This window comes from Clinocottus analis, unplaced genomic scaffold, assembly GCF_023055335.1.
Source record: "Clinocottus analis isolate CAN_PGR_092001 unplaced genomic scaffold, fCliAna1.0.p SCAF_39, whole genome shotgun sequence".
Lineage (NCBI taxonomy): Eukaryota > Metazoa > Chordata > Actinopteri > Perciformes > Cottidae > Clinocottus > Clinocottus analis.
In genome coordinates this window covers 874,482-897,359 of record NW_027176142.1, presented here as the reverse complement: position 1 = coordinate 897,359, position 22,878 = coordinate 874,482, and the positions used below count along the sequence as shown (strand labels likewise).

Below are 22,878 nucleotides of genomic sequence, written 5' to 3'. Positions count from 1 at the left end.
CCTCTTAAACGTGACCTGGCATCCTCGCCTACACGTGGAGGCAAAGTGGCCAATCAGAACGTCGGATTGGATGTACGTCACTGGTCACGTTTGACATATTGAGTGCAGCGTTCTTGTACTTCGGTAAATAAGACGATCCGATTTGTCTGACATATTTAACGGTTCACACAGACTCTCAGGCGGAAAATCTAACTATTCGAGCTTCCGTTTGATGCTCTCTTGATCCTCTGATTCTGTTATTAGTGTCACCGTAAATATATCTGCTCAAAAGCTAAAATAAATGCGGTATTTCCTTAAATAAAAACGAAACTGTTCACACGGACACATCGTTTTCATCACATATCATCCTAAAAACTATTTTTCACGGAGGTATGTTATTGTTTCCTGTTTTTGCCCACCGAAAAAAGTCAAGTATACCGCGCAATTGCCAAATTTGGTGGACGGACGCTGTCCATAAATGGACACTGTATTTTTTGAACCATTGTCCCTGAAGGCAGCATTCGCGTGGGATCAGATTATGGAGCATGCGCAGTCAGTCCAACGCTTATGAGCAGCAGCAGGTTAACTGAAAGTGGTCCTCAGTTTTAACTGGAGACACACTACCGGCACACATCACTCACCTCAACACCAAACAGGAAGGAGCAAACATTTCCCGGGGCTGGACATAAAAATCACCTTTAAGAAGTCGGCGCGAGGTGAGGCTCCCTTCAACATTTTAGTTTTAGTGGAAGACAACTTACATAAGAATTGCTCCGGTGACCCCGTTTTGGTCCAAAAATATGTTGTTTCCTTGTCAAAGACTTTAACTTAAGGTTTATTTTTCAACGCCTGAACTCTTAAATTCCAGCAGCTTTTTTATTCGTACCTTTTATTCCAGTTTGTGTCGTTGTGGAGTTCATGACGTGAACGCAATTTCCGCCTCCATTCACAACATACGCTGTGACCTAGTTAATTAACTAGTAACTTAACTAGCAGGATCCATCGAACTGCCTTTTTAAAGCATTCCTGCTTCTTTTTTTGTCAAGCGCATCGATGAATGACTGATAAAAATATGAATCATATGCCTATTTCTTTATTTTTTATGTTTACAGTGGAGTTACGTAAATTCCCTTTAGTCCATTTCTTTAAGGTCACATTGTTGTTTTTTTTAAGCATTCCCAAATTATATTATTTTATTAAGATGTATTTATTTGCACATTGATTACAATGTAATTAATAAGGACAATGCATTCCACATTGTCCTGCTCATGTCAGCTGGTGTCATATACAACTTTTCAGTTTTATAAAGTAATGTTTGAGTTCATTTAAGTTTAATTTTTTTCAGGGTATTTGTAAATCGGAGTTGTTTCTTCCTACATTGCAGACGAGACATGAGTAGGCTGTTCTGAACACTGAAGGTTTCTCACATATACTGTAAATAAACAAACCACTGCTGTGTGTTTTTACACATGAAGCATCTGGTGGTTATCACTTTAAGGGTTCATGTATTTTTATATGATAACCAGAGCTATAAATATGTAAACGGTAAAAAGCTAAATATTATAAGTCGGCTAAGCTGAACAGTTAAATTCATATTATTGCTCATAATATTGATCAAAAACAAAACCTGTGTAGACATGAATAAAAAGATGTAGCATCTCTTTGTTCTTTCATTTCTGCCTGCTGGTGTTGACTCACTGAATGAAAAGTGAGTTTTATTTTACAGTCGGGTTCATTTCAACACGCTCCAAATGCCCAAAAATGTCTCTTCCTTCAATTTGTCCACCGCGTTGTGATAGTGACCACATTGTTCTATTCCTGGCACATCGCACATCCCACGCTGCTGGCAACCGTTAACTTGAACGCTTCAATGATGTCTCCTGCAGGGAGGCATTGAGTTTCATGCTGTTGAAGGAAAATGAACTGTAAAAAAGCCCAAATACCTTCTGGTCTGCACCGTTCAGGCATCTCTTCGCAGTTTGCTACGACCCGCTCTGACCTTCTTCTTCTTCTTCTTCTTCTTCTTCTTCTTCTTCTTCTTCTTCTTCTTCTTCTTCTTCTTCTTCTTCTTCTTCTCAGAATAAAAATGGCCACAAATTCGATCCACTGGTTCCGGAAGGGCCTCCGCCTCCACGACAACCCGGCGATACTGCAGGCGGTGAAAGAGGCCGGCACGGTGCGCTGCGTTTACTTCCTGGACCCGTGGTTTGCGGGCTCGTCCAACGTCGGGGTCAACAGGTGGAGGTAAGATGATAAAAAACTATTTACTGGGGACATTTTGAATGTACCAAATGCTTTTTTTCTTTCTATTTTTACAACCAACGCTTTGGATGTCGGTGTCTGTGTTGCTGTCGAGGCATTTATTTTGTCTTAAGTTTGTGTGTCACAAGGTCAACCTCATGGGGATGGAGATGATTTAAGAGGATAGAGGAAGGAGAAAAAACATGTTTGTGCTAGAATTATGTTCATGTTTTCACACTTTCATCAAATCAAACTTTGTTTCCTTCTGGGTGACTTGATCATTTTGAATTATTCCAATAACCGGAGTAAAATCACAGCTGTAAAAAGTCACTATACACCACCTGCTGAACAGCAATTAACAGCATTAACAGTTAAAGAGACGGATGTTTCCCTCAGAAGAAACATTCATCATGTGGACACAAACATAATGAAGGATTATGTTGCTTCATAACTGTTATATGAAGAAACAAAAGCACCATATGAAGCTTGAAGGCGATGTGCTTTCTACTGTTCCTGAGTGGACACAAAAGAAAATCTGGTATTAATAGTTTTTGAAGACTATTTGGCTTCAGTAGTAAAGTGTACACCACATCACACCATATGTATAGATATCTGCAAGAAGAAACCCAACAATAAAGACTCAATTATATGTAGAAGTTCTCATATTTTATGTCTAAGTAGTAACAGCAGAACTGCTGGATGCTGCAGTTCCTCAACACACAACCTGGTGGCAGCATTTCTCTACTTTTGAAGCATTATTTGCCGTCTGGTTGACTGGAGCTTTGTGCTCTTTGTCTTAATTGTTGGTCTTGTCTTCGGCTCCTGTGTGAGTCAGAATGAAGACTTGTAAAGACTCCTTTTGGTTGTTTTTTTTTTTTTTATGCACCACAGACGACAATTTCCTTTCTTTAAAAAGACACTTTCACTAAAGTGGGTTTACTTCAGTCGCTTCACAGCCGCAGGGCGCCCTTTTTGTTTTACTCTCTGCTCACATAATCTCCATTTTATATATATGTATATATAGAGGTCAGGTCAGCAGGTGTAAATATAGGATTGGGTGAGTGGATGAATAGGTTACAAGCGACGGGGATAAATAGGGTGTAAATAAACTCTGTTGTGAGATGAAGCCCCTCGCTGAGGGAATGCATGTGAGTTCATGTGAATGAAAGATCTGCTTGTGAACCATCATATCTGCTCTGCAGGAGACCAGAGGCTCTGTAACTCCAGCGTTCATTGCTCGCTGGCCCGTTCTCCCTGTGAGGTGCTGGCTGCGTTCACCACACTGGACTCGTCACTATGACATGAAGTCACTGACCTACTGATATCCAGCTGACCACTAAACTATAACTGGGAACGATCACTGGCATGAAAGACACATCGGTGACGCACACGTCTGCATCACCAGGATGCAGGATTGAAAACTTTGGTCACGCTCTATTTTATATGTCCATATTTTCTAGAACCAATCTTGCAAAGACCTATATATTTTTGGATTAGTCGTAGGTAGAACAGAGACAATATGGAGTGGATGAGCTCAGTAAACAGCAGATCAGTTGCAAAAAGCTATGAAAAATAAATATAAAACAGTTTTTCTACATGCAAGCAGTTAGTAAGCAATAATTCACATGTTCTTAGCTTCAGTATTATTCCATCTCTGTCGTTGTAATGACTCAGGAAGCAGCAGATGACGTGAGTCATATTCATTGTGCTGCGACTGATTGCATTTGGTTTGGAGATTGTACGTCGTTCACTGTGAGGAATCTCAGTCTGATGGTTTCCCCATTTTTAGCAGAAAAGCATCTCCTCCTCTATGGAGTGAAAGGAGCAGATAAATGCTGACGGTGCAACACATATCTGGGTGAAGGCACTGACGTCCACACTGCTGTCAACACATGCTCAGACAGGAACACCTGCAGGTCTGTGTATGGACCATCACCCAGCTGGAAGGGTTTAGCTCCAGCGCCGTCTGTTCTGCACCAAACTGCAGCAGGATATGCTGTCGGTCATCAAGCAGTTACTAATATAGTTTTAACCTTTTGGTTATTGGACTTGCTGACGGGTTCGACAATAATAACGTCACAGTTGATGTAAATAATGTTCAGATGTAAACGTCAGCGCACAGTGTCTATAGGAGCTCGGGAGTTATTTCTTTTAGGAGATCCGACCTGCCGCCGCCAGGAAGCTCAAGTTTTGATCCTCACAAAATGTAACGGCAATATCGTGGTCGTTTGTCATCAACTACATGCTAGTTTTTTATCTCCTTGTTGTCCCATTTCCACTGTGCTTTACAGCATGTTATGTGGAGAGATTATTGAAAAAAGAAGGAATGTTTAGAGCCATGTTGGATTGCTAAATCCTGAAAAAGCTCTCAAAATGTACGTTATGATAAGGGGACTAAAACATATTCATTGATAACCCTTTATCTGATACCTCCAGACATAAACTGTTGATCGATTGATTAGTTTTAACCGCAGACATTCTAGTACAAATGCATTTTGTCATTGCACATATTCTTAATTTAATCCCATTACCATCTGGCGTTGAAGGTAGATTTAATGACAAAGAGCCAAAGTGAGCGAGATGTAAAACATACCAGTTTTGGGTTAAGAGGGCGAAGGCAGAAGCCAATAAAAGTGAGGTTGATCAATAGTTTCTCCGTCCAGGAGAACATGTGAGGATAGTCAGTCCAAGAGATGAAGGTCAGTGAGTCTTGCTCGTGGTTATGTGACGGTGACCCACTTAAAGAGAGGCTTCCTGTCGGTGACATAGTGACATTAGCTTGAAAAGAAAACGGGTCGTAATCTTGTCAAAAGACGCAAAATCTGAGGTTTACAGGAACCGTCAGCTTCTCCTCTTCCATGTGACCGAGGTGACCTTCTGTCCTTTTGAAAAATATGACGTCACACTGCGACCTCATGAAGAGTGAAGTCCAGAGTTTAACTCCTGCAGTCTCCGTGTAGGTGTTTTACTTCCTGGGAGTTGAAACTGAAGGATCACCTCAGAAGATTTTCACATGTAAAAACATATTTTCCATTTCTCAAGGTTTACTGCTTTTCATTCACACCCGACGGTTCAGTTATTGGTCCCTTTGTGCTCCTTCTGAGAGAATAAATGTGAACCAGAAATGAGGTTGCACAGCTTAGGGGTGGTGTTGTGGTGCAGCAGTGCGTGCTGGATGTGTGTGTCCTACCAGATATAGGCCAGAGCAGTTGTATAAGGACCGATGTTTAACCAGGAAGTCAACACAAACACACACACACACACACACACACACACACACACACACACACACACACACACAATGAGGCAGGCAGCCAGAAACACCAAGAGGAAGTAGCCGACCAGGCGAAGCACACAGGTGAGCAGGCAGTGCACAGACGCACACGTGCATGCAAAGGATTGGGATGAATCCATGTGGGCGGATATAGCAAACGTCACGACTCTAGAATCTAATCAATAGATCAGTAACACATATTGATCTCCCCTCCTTCAGGTTTCTTCTCCAGTGTTTGGAGGATCTGGACTCAAACCTCCAGAAGCTCAACTCTCGGCTGTTCGTCATCAGAGGCCAACCAGCCAACGTGTTTCCTCGGCTCTTTAAGGTCAGCGTCTGCAGAACGTTGATAAGTATGGAGGTAGATTTGTGTCTTAATCACGCGAGCAAGTTTATTGTTTGTAAGTAAATTATCTGACTGCAAATCCCAAATCTTTGCTCTCAAAAAAAAATCTTTGCACTCAACAAAAAGAAACCCCAGTGAGTCCACCAATAGAAACTCATGCAGCAGCGCAGGCCCCGCCCACTACGCCACAACTACATTTGTGACTTTTGGGATTGAGAGCTTTCAAAGCTCTCAATCCCAAAAGAGAAAGTTTTCTCTTTGAGAGCACAGTTGATATTTTTAGAGCAAATATTTTTTTAAGTGTTTTTTTTTTTTGACGGGTTTTTTTTCCAGCTTTTTTTTTTTTAAGAGAATTTTTTTTTGCGTTTTTTTTTTTTTTTTGCGTTTTTTTTTTATAGAATGATTGTTAGAGCTTTTTTTTTGCGTTTTTTTTTTTTAAGAGCATTTTTTTTGCATCTTTTTTTTTTTTAGAACGTTTTTTGGGAGTATTTTTTTTTTTTTTTTTTTTAAAGCAAAGATTTTTTTTTGAGAGCAAAGATTTGGGATTTTCAGTCAGATAATTTACTTACAAACAAGAAATGTGCTCGCGTAATAAAGACACAAATCTACCTTCATAATAATCGCATTTGAACAAAGTCCTTCATCAAACTCTTTCCAGCTTCTCAAGCGTGAGGATTTGCAGACGTTATATTGTTGTGTCTGTCAGATATAAACGCTCCAGTGAAGATGTCAGACTCTCATCCCTCTCTTTTCTCTCAGGAGTGGAAGATCTCTCGCTTGACCTTCGAGTACGACTCTGAGCCTTTTGGGAAGGAGAGAGACGCCGCCATCAAGAAGCTGGCCATGGAGGCGGGCGTGGAGGTCATCGTGAAGACGTCGCACACCCTCTACGACCTGGACAAGTGAGCTCAATGCAGACACACTTTGTGTGTGTGTGTCTGTACACACTGTGTGTATTTGTAGCTCGTGTTGAACTGTCCACTCTACTTATTAGTTATTGTTTAAATGTGACTTTCTATTTGTTCCTTTGCTATATGTATGTTCATTTAATTAATCCCCTTTTTTTGAGGTAAATTATGACTCTCAGTGTCGGCGTTGTGTCTTTAAGTTTTTTGTTTTCTTTTTTTAAACTCTAAATTGGATGTGAGATTAAGAAATGTGACCGGTCCTCGCCTCCTTCCTCTTCCCCAGGATCATAGAGCTGAACGGAGGACAGCCTCCTCTCACCTACAAGCGTTTCCAGACTCTGATCAGTCGCCTGGATCCTCCTGAGATGCCGTTGGAGACGCTGTCGGACGCCCTGATGGGGCGCTGCGTCACCCCCGTGTCCGAGGACCACGGAGACGAGTACGGGGTCCCGTCCCTGGAGGAGCTGGGTGAGAAAACAAACGCACACAAACAAACATTACAAATATGGCGAACCGTCAACAACGCAGGGGTGAAGATACACAGAAGGATCATTTGATCACCCAAAATGTTTTGTGCAGTAAAAACATCTCTGACTTGTTTTGACTCGTTTGTAATTATTCTCTGTGGTAGTAAAGTATGGAGGTAGATTTGTGTCTTTATTACGCGAGCAAATGTCTTGTTTGTAAATAAATTATCTGACTGCGAATCAAAAATCTTTACTCTCAGAAAAAATTGCTCTAAAAAAAAAAAACTCTTAAAAAAAGAGCTATCTTTAAAAAAAAAAAAAAAAATTTTAAAACGCTCTAAAACAATGCTTTAAAAAAACAACGGTCTAAAAAAAATGCTTGAATTTTTTTTTTCTCCAAAAAAATCTCCAAAAAAAAAAAGCTCTCAAAAACAAAATTGCTGTAAAAACAACAACTGCGCTCTGAGGCAGGAGTTTCTATTGGTGGGCTTTTTTTTTGAGAGCAAAGATTTGGGATTTGCAGTCAGATAATTTACTTCCAAACAAGAAATTTGCTCACGTGATAAAGACACAAATCTACCTTTTTAAAGGTAAAACTCATAAAAAAAATGGATTGTATCAGGTCCTCATCCATAATGAATTATAAACAGGAGTACCTGCAAGTGAGCAAAGCCATGTACTACCACATAATCTCTGGTTGGAGGCTGATAGTCTGGATTAAACTACACGTTGTTGTTCTTTTAGTGTACGTGTATACGAGAGCAACTCCCCGTTGTCAACCAGGAAGTGATTGAGTTGGTTGTTTTCAGGCTTCGACACCGAGGACCTGCCGACAGCCGTGTGGCCGGGAGGAGAGACCGAGGCTCTGGCCAGGATAGAGCGCCATCTGGAGAGGAAGGTCAGTACTGCACCTCCCGTCTTCAGGCCTGCTTGAAGTTAATCAGAACATATTTATCATAGCTTTAAATACACTTTACACAGTATAATCACATGTATGTTATGTCTCTCTGTGCAGGCGTGGGTGGCTAATTTTGAGCGTCCCAGAATGAACGCCAACTCGTTGCTGGCCAGCCCGACGGGCCTCAGCCCGTACCTGCGCTTCGGCTGTCTGTCCTGCCGCCTTTTCTACTTCAAGCTCACCGACCTCTACCGCAAGGTCAGTTTCCTCCTCCACGCCGCGCACCTTGTTCTCATTTGGCTCGTCTGAAGTGTGGAAAATATCTTCTGACAAATCAGAACTCCAGAGTCTTCCAGGTGTTGTTGTATTTGTGCGTCACATAAAGTTATTTTACAGAACTTGCTAACACATAATAAATACTGTGAAGGTAGATTTGTGTCTTTATTACACGAGCAAATGTCTTCTTTGTAAGTAAATTATTTGACTGCAAATCCCAAATCTTTTTTTTTTTTGAGAGGGTTTTTTTTCTAGAGTTTTTTTTTTTTAGCGCTTTTTTTAGTTTTTTTAAAGCGTTTTTTTGCAGGGGGGGGGGGGGTGGGTTTCTTGCGTTCATTTTTTTATTTTTTCTTGTGTATTTTTTAGAGGTTTTTTTTTTTTTTTTTGGAGGTTTTTTTTTTTTTAAGAGGAAATTATTCGACTGCGAATCCCCAATTTTTTTTTCTCGTTTTTTTTTTTCGGCTTTTTTTTAACGTTTTTTTTGTGTTTTTTGTGTTTTTTGTGTTGCTTTTTAAAGCGTTTTTTATCCTTTTTTTAGCGGTTTTTTTTTCTTGGGTTTTTTTTTTAGATTTATTTTTTTTTAGCTCTTTTTTTTGAGAGCAAAGATTTTTGATTTGAGAGCAAAGAAAGAAAACATGAATTATATTAGTCTCATTTAAATCATGAGGTAGTGGCAAAAAAATCTAATCTCCTTCCAAAAAAGTAGGAAAACATTCTGACTCGCAAATATATTTGTGTTGTTGTTTGCCTATCAGGGCTTCTCTGAAATGATTAAACTCAAAATAGATTCACTAAAGCCTGAAACATACGAACGCTTCCTCACAGTATTTGGCTTTACTATGTTTTATTCTTCTTATTGAAGGTGAAGAAGAACAGCTCCCCTCCGCTCTCCCTGTACGGCCAGCTGCTGTGGCGGGAGTTCTTCTACACAACAGCGACCAACAACCCGCGCTTCGACAAGATGGAGGGGAACCCCATCTGCGTCCGCATCCCCTGGGACAAAAATTCGGAAGCGCTCGCCAAGTGGGCCGAGGCGAAGACCGGTTTCCCCTGGATCGACGCCATCATGACTCAGCTGAGGCAGGAGGGCTGGATCCATCACCTGGCCAGGCACGCCGTGGCTTGCTTCCTCACCAGAGGCGACTTGTGGATCAGTTGGGAGGAAGGAATGAAGGTGAGGACGCAGGAATGTTCACTAGAGGAGCAGCAAAGCATGTGGGAGGAGGCAATAATGGCTGACAGAAGACTTGTATATGACTGCATGTGTGTGTAAAGGAGCTGCATTTAACGTTCTGAACATGTAAAATGACTGAGCTCCAGGACAAGCTTTCTTTTTAACAATAACTTAAATATTTAAATGACAGGTATGAAGCATGAAGTCGCTCCGTGTGTTTTGTGAACGAGCTACTTTGCTCGTTCACATAGCCGGGTGAAGTTTCAGTGCTCAGTTTAGCTCTCAGCCGCCGTGCTGCTCACATGGGGATTTTACAGCTGATGATGACATCATCACAGGAAGCAAGCACCCCCCCCCCTCAGGCTCTTTATTAATATGTGTTTACATATTCAGGTCAGTTTCATTTTTAAACGCCAAATGAAGCAAAGATGCATCTTTTTCCAGAATAATTGTGACCTCCCAATATGTGTATAAATATATACATATATATGTATATATATCCATGTTTGTGTCCCCTGGAGGTTCTCTGTCATGATGACACTTTGCATCAAACGTAAAACATCTGCTCTGTTTTTGTGTGGCAGGTCTTTGAGGAGTTGCTTCTCGATGCAGACTGGAGCGTGAATGCAGGAAGTTGGATGTGGTTGTCCTGCAGTTCCTTTTTCCAGCAGTTTTTCCACTGCTACTGCCCCGTGGGCTTCGGCCGCCGCACCGACCCCAACGGGGACTTCATTAGGTGGGCATCTTTCCCGAAGAAAGAAACTCAGAGATGCTTTTTTAGACACATGCATTGATGCACCTGCACAATATAATATGAAAGCATGTTCAGAGTGTCGTGGAAACTCTAGGAATGAACAGGATATCACAGAGTATTTCACAATTCTACATTTAAATTGAAAAAAACACACAGTTGTAGCTGTTTAAGATTGATTTTTGAACTACTAGAAAGTATGAAACACCCCCCCCCTCCCCCCTCCCCGATTTACTCTGTAATCTTCCTCATCAGGTTGACACGAGCCTGCAGATCTAATGTCTCTCTCTTCCTGCAGACATTACCTGCCCGTCCTGCGAGGTTTCCCCGCTAAATACATCTACGACCCGTGGAACGCGCCGGAGTCCGTGCAGGTGGCCGCCAAGTGCATCATAGGAGTCCACTACTCGAAGCCCATGGTGCACCACGCGGAGGCCAGCCGGCTCAACATCGAGAGGATGAAGCAGATCTACCAGCAGCTGAGCCGATACAGAGGACTGAGTAAGAGATGCGGCCGTTAACGACACCGCAGCGCAATGCCAGGTGCCACCAGAACATACAGAATGAGTGTTTAGACAAGACGGGGAGGCTCTTTCCTAGGAGTTGTGCAGACGTGCTGCAGCAGAGGTGTGTGTGTGTGTGTGTGTGTGTGCAGCGCTCGGCAAGAACAAGTTTCCCAAACTTTGTGCAAACACACTTTGCAATAAACTGTGTCCGATTCTGAAATGCAAACAATTACAGACTTGTACCTTTTTATGAAACATGTCCTCTCTCCTCGAGATAGAAAAGTAAATGTGTGTTTGTGTCGTCAGGCCTGCTGGCGTCGGTGCCGTCCACCAACGGGACTGGAGCCGGAGGGATGATGGCTTACTCTTCTGGAGAGCAGCAGCCGGGGACCAACAAGAACTCCCATTGTAAGCCAATAAGAAATCAAATGAAACGTGTCAAACGTGTGTTGCTGTTACGGTTGGTGCCTTTTATGAAGATGGTGGTACAAATCCCCTCCTGGCCGTCAGTCACATGGGTCCATATGTTGTTCGCTGTGCAGTGTCGGGGAGCTCTGTGGCATCGGGCAACATCAGCAAAGGCATCCTGCTCAACTTCCACAACGACGAACCTTTGGAGCCGAGCAGCAGAGAGCTGCAGCCGCACTCGCAGCCGCACGGTGAGGACCTCTGACCTCTGACCTCTGACCCCAGTGTTCTCTGTGTGCGTTTCTAGCTTCTTACACTCAGTGTTTGCCGTGTCTGTTGCAGAATACCACTCAGTGCCAGAAGCCACCAAAACCATCACCAACAGCCAAGTCTACCACGAGTTTGCTGTTCCTCAGCAGCCAGGTAGGAAACCTGGATGCTCAGCACCTGTGTCTTACAGAAACGCTGCACGGCGTTCCTCATGCTGTGATGCTCGGCTCTCTCCATCACCGACATCAGCTTCTTCCCGGCAGAAGAACCGGACCTCATGTTTTACTCACTCGTGCACCTGGTGCAGTGTTTCTGGTGTTCATGCAGGTTTCCTTCTCGCATCTTCTGCACCTCCAGGTCTCCTCTGGCACAACAGAAACGGCGTCGCAGGAAAGCGCGAGCGCGAGTCGGAACGAGACGGGTCGGGCGAGAGAGAGCCGGCGTCCTGCTCGGCCCACAAGATGCAGAAGAGTTCAAAGGTCAGACTGCTGCTCAGAATATCACCCGATGTGTATATTATCACATTACTTTATTGAACGAAAATACAGCAGGAAGCTTTTGCATATTGTTGAGATCATATTTAGTAGTTGTGTCGACGTGTTTTTATAATTCTCTTTTATAATTGTCTTTTCCAAAGACAATTATAAATAAGAAGAACAAATTGATTACATTTTAATACAAATAAAATGAGTAAATCCATCCACAAATTAGCCGTGAAAGTTAGCGTGACAACAAATATTGTGACTAAATAACCACACAATGAATGCAGACCGTCATCGATGTAAACTTAAAGCCGTGTGTGTGTGTGTGTGTGTGTGTGTGTGTGTGTGTGTTCCCTGCAGACCACTGAGAGCAGACGGGGGTCAGACTGAAGAAACGCTGACGTTCTCTCCTCCAAACACTCTTCACACTCACAACATTCCCAGTGGAGTAAACTCAGAGGTGAAAATGTGATTCTTAGTTGTATTTATTTTGTATTTATTTTTTTAAACCATTAAAAAAAAAAAAAAAAAAAGGGCTTTGAGGTCAGAGTCCATTGACCTCTGACCTCTGAAGCCTGGTGAGAACGAGCGAAACAAGAAAACGCCTCAAACTTACAGCTCGACAAAGTATTTAAAAAAAGAAAAGCCAGTTTATACTGTGTGCACACTGAAGCAGCTCTATCTATCTATCTATCTATCTATATCTATATATATATCTATATTATATATATATATATTTATATATATATATATATATATATCTTCATTTCTCTCTGTCTCTCTCTCTCTCTCTCTCTCTCATGGAATATGTATTTAAAGCTGCAGATACAGCTCCATCCATCAGCGTGTCTGCTCTTCATTACATTGATATGAAACAGGCTGTTTGTTGTGGAGCTAATGTTACGACAGCTTTGTGTTCCTTTATATCCTGACGGTGGAAACGCCGCCACGCGCTGGAGGAATGTGTCGTTGTCATGAGTGTAATGTTTGTTTTGGAAAGACGATGTTTGTATTTGATGTTTCTGTTCCTGGTGTTGTGGAGAGGAAACGTTTGTAAACACTTTTACCCGGATAACAAATGTGGTGATCCAACAATGGAAGATGCTGATACTCTGATCTTTAAACCAGGGATGACTAAAGCTTTTTGAATGTAAGCCGTGTCCATAAAAATATAAAAATCAATTAATATGGTTGAACTCTAGTAGAGTTCTCGGGTTCAGTCTGAAGCTTTCGGTTTTGAAAATGTGAAACTTTCTTGACAAACAACCAAAAACAATGTTGTGGTTGACTTTCATGAACGTCTGTCAAACACCACGAGGCAGAGAACACACAATGTTGGGCGCAAACTCCTCTCCCAGTTTTCTAAGATTTTGTATTAAAACCAAAAACCTGCTGGAAAAAAAAGAATCAAAGTTGAGTCGACAGACGTCTGATCAAATGATCTAAATCCTGTCAGCATTCCTCAGAAAGGAGAACACACTCCTCCTGAAGAGTTAAAACAACGCAAAGTATGGATACCTGCAACGTTTTAAAACCTGGATTTATTAGAAACTCAAAATATAAACTTATCAATCAATAAATAACCATTGCAAAATGACAATTTCACGTATCAATTTGCAGAAAATAGAATTGTTCCAATATTGGAAATGCGTCCAATGCGTCCAGCAGCCATCACTGCAGACGACCTGTGATGTCACTCATCAGCCGCTGAACGCTTATGTGCACATAATGCTAACGACGTAACGGGGAGGAAATATGTTATCGGTTCATTTTAAGTTATTATCTCACAATGGTTTGAAGTTGGCTTAAAGGAATTGAACCAGAGAATGTAAGATTCCCCTGTAAAATACACACTGCAGCCTCTAATGCTACACAAAATTAATACACACACACACACACACACACACACACACACACACACACAGGCTTTTAAATAGTCAGAAAATGACTGACAGACTTCCGTTATCTGAAGTGAAGTCTGCTCTCAGCAGAACGTAACGGATGCACAACTGAGGCAGTGAGTTGAGTTTTAATCCCTGTAATCTGTAATCTGGCGTTTTGCTGGCGTCTCCTGAGAGAGTCCAGCGGGCGGTGAGGAGTCCGCGCTCAGGCCTCCATGTTTGTTTGTCCATGACCTCGCTGCCCTCAGCTTCAGGAGGAAGTATTGTGGAGTCTCTGTATCGTCAAGAGGATTTGAACATTGTTCGGTGTTCGTAGCTTTTATCACGACGACAGAAACACGTTGAACCGATGTTGTTGTTCCTGTTTGATCTTTTTCTCTCTTCTGTGCCGTGAACAGACGCCGTCCATCGTCTCTGTAACGCGGCGCTCTTTGTCTGCTTGTGATGTAAAAAGCTTTTCTTGTGTTCAACCAGTTTCCTGACCGGATATAAAAATTCTTACAACTTGACATATTTTTCCTTTTTTTGTCTTCTTCAAGAGCATTGACACAGTTATTGACACGCAGAGCCGCTCGGCATGCTGGGACACCGGAAAGGGGAGATTTGTGTCTTTATGACGTGAGCATATTTCTTGTTTGTAAATAAATTATCTAAGTAAATCAAAAATCTTTGCTCTCAAAAAAAAAAGAAACCTGTGCTCTCCAAAAACAGACCAGTTGAGCCGACCAATAGAAACAAAGATGTTGTTTTTACAGCAGTTTTAGTTTTGGGAGGGGTTTTTTGTTTAGAGCTTTTTTTTCCTTCTTTTTCTATCATTTTTTCTTCAGAGCGTTTTTTTAGCATTTTTTTTAGCATTTTTTTTAATTTTTTTTTTTTTTAAGAGCATTTTTTTTAATCTTTTTTTTTTTAGCGCTTTTTTTTCTTTTGTTTTTCTTCAGAGCGTTTTTTTTTTTTTTTTTTTTTAGCATTTTTTTTAATATTTTTTTTTTTAAGAGCATTTTTTTTATCTTTTTTTTTTAGCGCTTTTTTTTCTTTTCTTTTTCTTCAGAGCGTTTTTTTTTTAGCATTTTTTTTTAGCATTTTAAAAAAAAAAAATTTTAGAGAGCTTTTTTTCTGAGCTTTTTTTTTACAGCGTTTTTTTTTTTAAACCGTTGCTTTTTTTAAGAGTAAAGATTTTTGATTTGAGGGCAAATATTTAGGATTTGCAGTCAGATAATTTACTTACAAACAATACATTTGCTCTCGTGATAAAGACACAAACCCACCTGCAGGACGACCTTCAGTAGAAACCAGAGACCTTGATGGACGGGTTTCGGTGACGTGTTACTTCTTGTGTTGAATGTTTTTATATCACAACTTCATAAAACTTCCGCCCACCAGAACGAATCGAAACCCGTCGCCCATCGATTGACACACCTGTCAAACTCTCAGTTTCTGCTTTGTCTTGCACAATCAAATTTCTTCCTTATTTTACATTTGTGTTGCACAAATGTAAAAAAAAAAAAAAAAACACAAAAAAAATCAGTCATCATATTTCATAATAAGTTGCTTATCAGGTGTGTTTTATATTTCCGGTGTGCATATTTTGGACATTCAACATTTAAAATGTAATATTGAACTCAAGAAAATCATGCAAGTGATAAATGTGTGAACGTCTGTCCCAAAATGTAAATTCAGGGAAATTAAATTATAAATTAAAGTTCCACTGCCATAGTTTCTGTGGTGCCGACATGAAATGCACTAACAAGAGGTCAAGTTGAGATATTTTTAAAACTAAAATGCAGGTAAAGTATCGCCGAGTTATTTATAAACAATATATTACCTAAATGACTTCAATCAAGTGTCAACATATCAATCTATAGATCAATATTCATCTTTTCTGGGGGCCTGTATGCATTGAGAATAAAATGGTGGTAAGAATGAGATCAATAAACTTGTCTTGGTTCAATATGGAGGATGATGATTGGTTTGATTTTTGTGTCTTCGTCTGGTTGGTTGTGTATTTTTGTATTTGATTTATTTGTTATTTTTTGTTGTTTCGTAATGTGTTAACTTGTAAAAAGGTAACATAAAATGATTTAAAAAGAAAGAACACATCAATACGTTTCCCTCGAAGTGAAGAATCACCCACAGACGCAGAAACACAATACAATAAAAACTTTATTGTCCCACTCAGGGAAATGTGTCCTGGACTCTCTGCAGTGCGTCACAAATACTTCAAGTTACATAAAAACACACAATACATCCCCAGCCAAACCACAATTACAGTATTGCACACGTCCCATAACAAACACACACAGACGCCTCATGAAAATACATGCTGAAAGCATCACCACTGTAGAAGCACTATTAAAACGTATTTCAGAGACTTCAGTCTCAAGCAGCATTGTTAAGGATTTTGATTGAAGTCGGAGCAAATGAGTTTTTAAACCGGTTTAATTGACAAAAGGGAACTCTCTATCGCCGCCCTGAGGGCAGGAGGTCGTACTCTGAGTGGAAAACGTCCCAGAAAAGCAGCGTATGAACATATTTGAGCTCTTGCAAACATAAAGCCTGCAGACATCCGTACAATTTACTCTGTTTATGACTCAAAGTTGCTTTCATATCAAGTTAAAACAAACATTCATTTTGTGATAACTTCAACTGCTAAAACTGTAAAAACATAAACGTATCGCGTGAGTTTCTTTTTATTCATGCAGCGATCAGACTCACAATATGTTGTACGTGCAAGATGTGCAAAATAATGTGAGTGTGGACTCTGATATCATAATTTATCTTCTTTCTAATGCAGCATTAAAGAAACAAAGCTTCCTAAACTGATCAGAAATAACAGAAAAAAGAAAGAAGAGACTCTGAAAGCAGAAGAGCAGCTGCCTGTGGAGACCTTTTCCTCTCTGACACAACATTCAGCTCTACTTCCTTCTTCTCTGATGTTTTTTTTAAAGGCTGTAAGTACATTTTTGTTTGTGAGTCAGCAGATGCAAAGCATGCAGCGGCTTGTTATGTTTTATTATGTAATGCAGCAACACAGCAAATGGTTATAAACTCAAAGTTATCAGAGTACAGATGGAGAAGCATCCATCCAGTTGACCACCAATTGCAAATAAATGCATTTAAAAAACATAAACAATATTTATGTTCAGAAACATCCTCTAAACACGAGTGTTTCTCCGCGTACGGACACTTCTCTACTTTACAGGAAACTTGTGTTGTACTTCACTTGCAGCCGAACTGTCGCTGACAACCTGCTCACCTGGACAACATTTGTTCACGTCTCCGTTAAAGTGTGCGTCTGTCTTTGTGTCGTCATGCGTCGCCCTCACTGTTGTGATCAATGTTGTCGTGACAAGCCGTCACGATGCGTGTTTATTTAAATGATATTTTATTCAGGGATGTCCTGCAGTCAAAGTCTAGATAAATGTGCAACCTGTGACTCACAGACCAAACAGTCATAAAGAGTCGTGTCCTGCTTTCCATGTGTGTGCAGGGAGTCCCCGTGTGCACACATGAAAATTAGGAATACTACACAAACGGCGGGAAGAACCCGACAACACCAACAACAACATGAACAATGTTTGATGTCATTTCCATTCTGTGTGCGACCATCTTTTGTTCCTCCAACAACCGACCGCTTTGCTTTTATTACGCGAAATCAACAAAGCATGCAAGGTCCTTCACGGGAAGAGAACGAGGTTTTGGAGACAACAAAAACACAACAAACCTTGTGTTACTAGGGATGCACAGGCCTAACACACGTGTGTAGGGGAAAAGGTGGAAAGGTGGAACAAGGAAAGATAAACAATGAGGTGTGCGAGATATTTAAGTGATGATTTAATGCTAAGTTAGCTAGTGCGTTAGCTTCTTGTCAACTGAACTAATGTCCCGTAACGAGGTGGTGTTTCCTGCAACTCTGCAGTCCAGTTGTCGTGTTTAATTTGAGCTACACAATCAGATGCTGAGACCACTTCTCCACAGGTAGAAAGCAGTCCTACCACCCTGAGCAGGACTTGCTGAAGTGAAATGTCGGCCGTGTGAATATGGCGATTAGTGGAAAAGTCATGACAGACCTCCCACACCTGATTTCTTTAAGTCTAGAAATTCTTCAGCATTCTGTATTTTAACCAGCCAACAAACACACTCTGAGCTAAATGCTCAGGCTGGAGTTGCCAAGTGAAAAGTGAGGAAAGCAGTAAAGTGACTCACTGAGAAGCGTCACCAACCTTCAGCGTGAGGCCGAGTTATGAATCAACACAACACGAAGGGGCCGAGGGAGTATGAAAATGAATCCTGGATAATGCAACATGACCTCATGCTTGTTGATCCGTCATGAATCAGTGTTGCTGTGAGCCGACCTGGTCGTCAATGTGTTGGTGGTCAAGATGCAAATATGCTCGCGGGGGGATCCGCCCTCGCGTCCAGAGAATTACGTCCGTATTGGACGATTCTGCGCCTCGAGATTTACATCCAATGCAAACGATCATCGGTGCCGACACAGGAAGTACGTCCTCTGCTGGGTGGAATATATCCACCCCTGTGGTTCTATCTCATGGCATTAAGGAGAGCAGAGCGCCCCAAAGCAATGCAAGTATATCAGTCCAAAGTGACGATGCGGTCGACAACGTCATCCACACAACCCTCACGCACCGAGAGGGCAAGGACACCTGCGCATAGACTTCACCTCAGCATTTAGTACAGACTCTCACTCTCGGTGTGACACCTGAGTACACAGCCCTGTGAGCCCAGGGGTCCCTCAGGGCTGTGTACTGGGCCCCCTGCTGCACAGCCTCTTCACACACGACTGTGTGGCCTCCCAGGAAAACCCTGGCGTCATCAGGTTTGCAGACGATACGACGGTCATTGGAATGATCGCTGGTGGGCCTGAGACGGGCTGGAGTCGGGATGATAATCTCTCCTTGAACGCAAACGAAACCAAGGAGATGATTATCATCCCGAAGAGGAGGAGGAGGAGGAGGAGGAGGAGGAGGAGGAGGAGGAGGAGGAGGGTGCAGCACTCAGACGTGGAAAGAGGGAAAACCTTTACTGTCCTCAGAGTGCAGATCAGCGAGAACCTCACCTGCTCTCACAACTCACTTCAGAACATTAAAAAGACAAATGCTGTAGCAATGCATCGTGGGTAAAGATACAATGAGCAACACCAGTACAGCTTACGTTTATTGTAAATCTGTTTTGGGAGGAAACCGAGCAGAGTAATCCTTTCATGGCCCAGAATAACTGTGTGTTATCTGTGATCAGTAAAAACATCTTGAGTCTTGTAGTAAATCTTATAAAAAGCTACCCCTCGTTGTTGGTGTGTGTTGTCGCTGTGTTTGGACTTGTAGCGGTGCGTGTGATGATGATGTCATGAGGAGAGTCTCAGGCGTGGGCGTTTGTGTAGGCTTTTCTAAGCAAATGTGTGTGACTGCGGGCATAGTGGCTCATAATAGACGGGGAATCCCTGGCAGCCGTTCAGGAGATACCACTTTTACATCCAGCTCTCGTGGTTTGTGATTGTTGTGTCATGTTTTAGGAGACAACACAACGCTGAGGAACCACACTGATGTAAAGATTATTTCATCAGTGTGGAGATTGTGCAAGCTGGTTTGATTGTCTGTGTTTTATACATAGTGTAAGTATTACTTATAAAATGACTTGAACAGGAAGATTAAGTCATTAATGCTTCTGTGCATTGAAGTTATTGCAGGTTCTGGTTTTAAGTCCAAATTTATAATTAACATACACTAAAGACTGCTTGCTTTCCCTTCTTCTCTATTTGTCTCCCTCTTCTGTCTGTCTGTCTTTCTCTCTCTTCTGTTCATCTCTCTCTCAATCTCTCTCTTTCTTCCTCTCTCTTTCTTTACCGCTCTCTATCTCTATCTCTCTCTACTTTCTAGCTTTTTCCAATAGTTCAGCTTTCAGCGTTGCGATGCATTCTCAGATGAAGCTGAGATGTCCTCTTGGCGACGGTCCAGGATGACGGGGATTCCTCTGTGATGCAAATCTTTCTCACCGCCGGCGTCATAAAAGCCGCTCGGGGAGAAGAGAGGAAGCAGCTCTGTGACGGAGGACAGAGATCAGACATCGGGAGAGAGATCACTTTCTCCTCACTGTGTTCAAGTCCTTTGCTTCATCTCATCAGCCTCAACATGAACTTCACGGCTCTTCTGGTGAGTACTGACAATGATTTAAGCTTTCAGGCGCCAATCATTTTGCACAGATTAACAGATTGATGCATCTTAGTGATTAATTAAAATAAAATGAACTTAATGCGCTTTCAAGGTTATTCACTTGTACTAAAAAAGTGAATGTTTTTTAATACAGAGCTGAAATATTGAACCTCATGCCTTCAGCTACCAAAGAAAGGTCCTGATAGTTGGAGGGATTTTGCATCACAGGACACACACAAATATTATTAAGACTTTAAGACATCACCTGCAAGGAATCATTTGACTGCATCAATAAACTTGACTGATTTATTTTAGCATTTCAGCTTTTATCTGGTACTCTGTCGTGAGGCGAGACAGTAAATGCAAAAGGTGTTGACAATGTGACTCCAACATGTTTCTATACATATTCCTTGTTCCCAGTTGTCACTGGGCCTGGTGGGGACGGCGTGGAGCTGCCCAGTGTGTGAGCCCAACTGTAAACTGGTCAAAGAGTATCACACGCCGGACTTCAAACACGTGTCGGAGCTCCAGGACTCTTCAGTTGCACCGTGGAGCATGAGGTGAGTGACGAATGAATAATAATCATCTTTTAATACATAATTAGAGTACAAGTGAGTTACTTTGAACTCATCTGAACTTCATCTTCAGCTTGTAGTGAGACCAGAGATCGGGTTATGCTAAGACGTGATGCTAAACTGTTTCAAAGTGTTGTCAGATCACATCATGAAGACACACACACGTCTCTCACTCCTGAAAGGCAAGAACGGAAAAACGATCTAAAGTGAGATGTGGAAACCTTGCCTCCCTCCACCATATCAAACATTTTATTTTAGCTGTGAAAGAACATGAATGAAGTGCTAAAACAAGTAGAGGATCAAATCTGTAGCGTTTCTAAATTCCTGTATTAATCATAATTAAAACTGGAATTGACAGAACCTGCCGAAAGAAAAAAACATTACACTATAAAAAACATTTGCGTCAACAATGGGATTGTGTATCAAACATTTATTTATTTATCTTTTTATGAATGGCCCTATTCATCCACTCTTCTATTTAATAGTTTTTATGCATGTGTATTGACTATTAAATAAGTTTATTTACGCATGTATTTCCTTACTTCTGCTTGACTCCCACCTTGCATCCCTCTCGGTCTGCAGCGTGGACCAGCGAGCCGGCAGAGAGCCCTCCGTGATCCCTTACGCAAACTGCAAGAACTGCACTGAGAAGCACATGACGGCCAAACCCATCTTCCTCCAGGTCTCCGTCTACCACCGGATACCAAACTGCCACCGGCCCACCTGGTGCCAGTGCCCCTTCCAACTGGCGGTGGGCTGCACGTGTGTCAAACACCAGGACAAGTCCTAGTCAGCTGTTGCATGCGTAGTGCTTGTTGATATTATTTAAACAAGTTGAACTTTCAAAGAGATGCTAGTTGTATTCTTTGCTTGATTGCATCAGTCTCCCACCACTTTGCTCCATTATGGTCAAAAATTTAATACTATTTTAAGATATACTTTGTGTTATCTGTGCAAAAGTATAATTATTTTAGATAGTCATGGGTTACATTTAAATAGAGTATATATATATATATATATATAATGTATTAAGGTCCATCCTTTATGATAGGATGAATGAAATGTTTTTGTTGAAACAGTTATTGCTGAAATCTTGTGAGATTAAACGCCTGTAATTTTGGCGGTGTGGTAAATGTTATGATGGGGAATCCAGTTTTGTGGATAAAAACCCTTAAAGTAAGATGTGGTACGTGTGTAGCACACGTTCACACACTTTTATTACGTATCATGTAATCATGACAACTTGACACTTTCAGAATATTTCTGTTCAATACAAATAATTTTACATAATGTGAATTATGTAATGTTACCATGTTGAGGTGACTGTACCTTAAATAAACATCCTGAAATTCAAGCATGAGCAAAATGTGTAGTTGTATCAGTCATACAGACACTGTCTACAGTAGCTCAGTGGTCACGTGTGTTTGTGTACTTTCCATTGTTTGGGCATTGTTGAGACAATAATGTGTTCCTCGCTTTGTGGCAACCACTTGAGGCCTAAATCCGTTACAATATTTTGACTCACAAAACCAGCTCCGTAAAGGTCTTCCTGGTTTTCTGTGGAAGAATCTTTGGAATGAACTGAAACTTTAAATATTGAATTACATATTGACGATGGTTACCAGCATCGAAGTACTAAGAAATGTCCTCTGCCTTAAATGTATTTTCTTACTCTGAGCTACTGAGAAAAATACTTTCTGTTAGGTATTTAAATTATATTGCATCCAAAAATTAAATTGTCTATTGCTTTAATGTTTCTCAATTTGAAGACAAAAAAAATGAATAGGATCGATCTTCATGTTTGGAAGTTATTGTATTATCACAGTGTATTGTGCAACAAATGGTTGACAGATTATTTTGGTGGCAGGTAGTTTAGGCTCCTCGACACAAAACTGATAAAACATTTCCTCTGTGCAACTGGATCTTGTCATGGCTTTCTCAAATTGTTGTCACAAAGCTTAAAGAAAACTGTTGTCTGAAATGTCATTTATCAAAAGACTTACTTTACTTTCATGGAGCTAAGGACAAGATGAGTTTAAACTATGTGCAGCCGTTGTCGGATACAAATAGTACAAATATAACGAGTGCTTTGTCCCTGTTGAAATAAATCAATATACATATACATACATACCCTGAACGTGAAACATGTCATGGCTAAAAGTGTGTATGCTGGCTGTCTACATACTTTTGGCCATTTGGTGCAGCTCGCGTGCAGTACCAGCTTCGAGCCAGCAGGGGGCGAGAGAGCGAGAGATTTA

At 41.2% G+C, this 22,878-nt stretch overlaps 1 protein-coding gene across 1 annotated transcript; it reads left to right on the top strand.

Annotated features, from left to right (window-relative positions):
• Positions 1 to 554: 554 nt before the first annotated feature.
• Positions 555 to 12,676, top strand: LOC137799837 (cryptochrome-1-like). The gene is made up of 15 exons (XM_068596680.1): positions 555 to 695; positions 2,059 to 2,223; positions 5,714 to 5,822; positions 6,600 to 6,742; positions 7,032 to 7,216; positions 8,025 to 8,113; positions 8,231 to 8,371; positions 9,252 to 9,563; positions 10,148 to 10,299; positions 10,613 to 10,815; positions 11,127 to 11,228; positions 11,363 to 11,479; positions 11,571 to 11,651; positions 11,856 to 11,977; positions 12,341 to 12,676. Exons 2-15 carry the CDS (start codon positions 2,066 to 2,068, stop codon positions 12,368 to 12,370), a joined length of 1,944 nt encoding a protein of 647 aa, XP_068452781.1. The 5' UTR covers positions 555 to 695; positions 2,059 to 2,065; the 3' UTR covers positions 12,371 to 12,676.
• The last annotated feature ends 10,202 nt before the right edge of the window (positions 12,677 to 22,878 follow it).

Excerpts from the sequence above, each read along its gene's own strand:
- LOC137799837 (XM_068596680.1), top strand. The coding sequence starts at position 2,066 with ATGGCCACAAATTCGATCCACTGGTTCCGGAAGGGCCTCCGCCTCCAC. Across the intron at positions 5,823-6,599 it reads TGTTTCCTCGGCTCTTTAAG|GAGTGGAAGATCTCTCGCTT; the intron begins GTCAGCGTCTGC and ends CTTTTCTCTCAG. Across the intron at positions 10,816-11,126 it reads GAGCCGATACAGAGGACTGA|GCCTGCTGGCGTCGGTGCCG; the intron begins GTAAGAGATGCG and ends TTGTGTCGTCAG.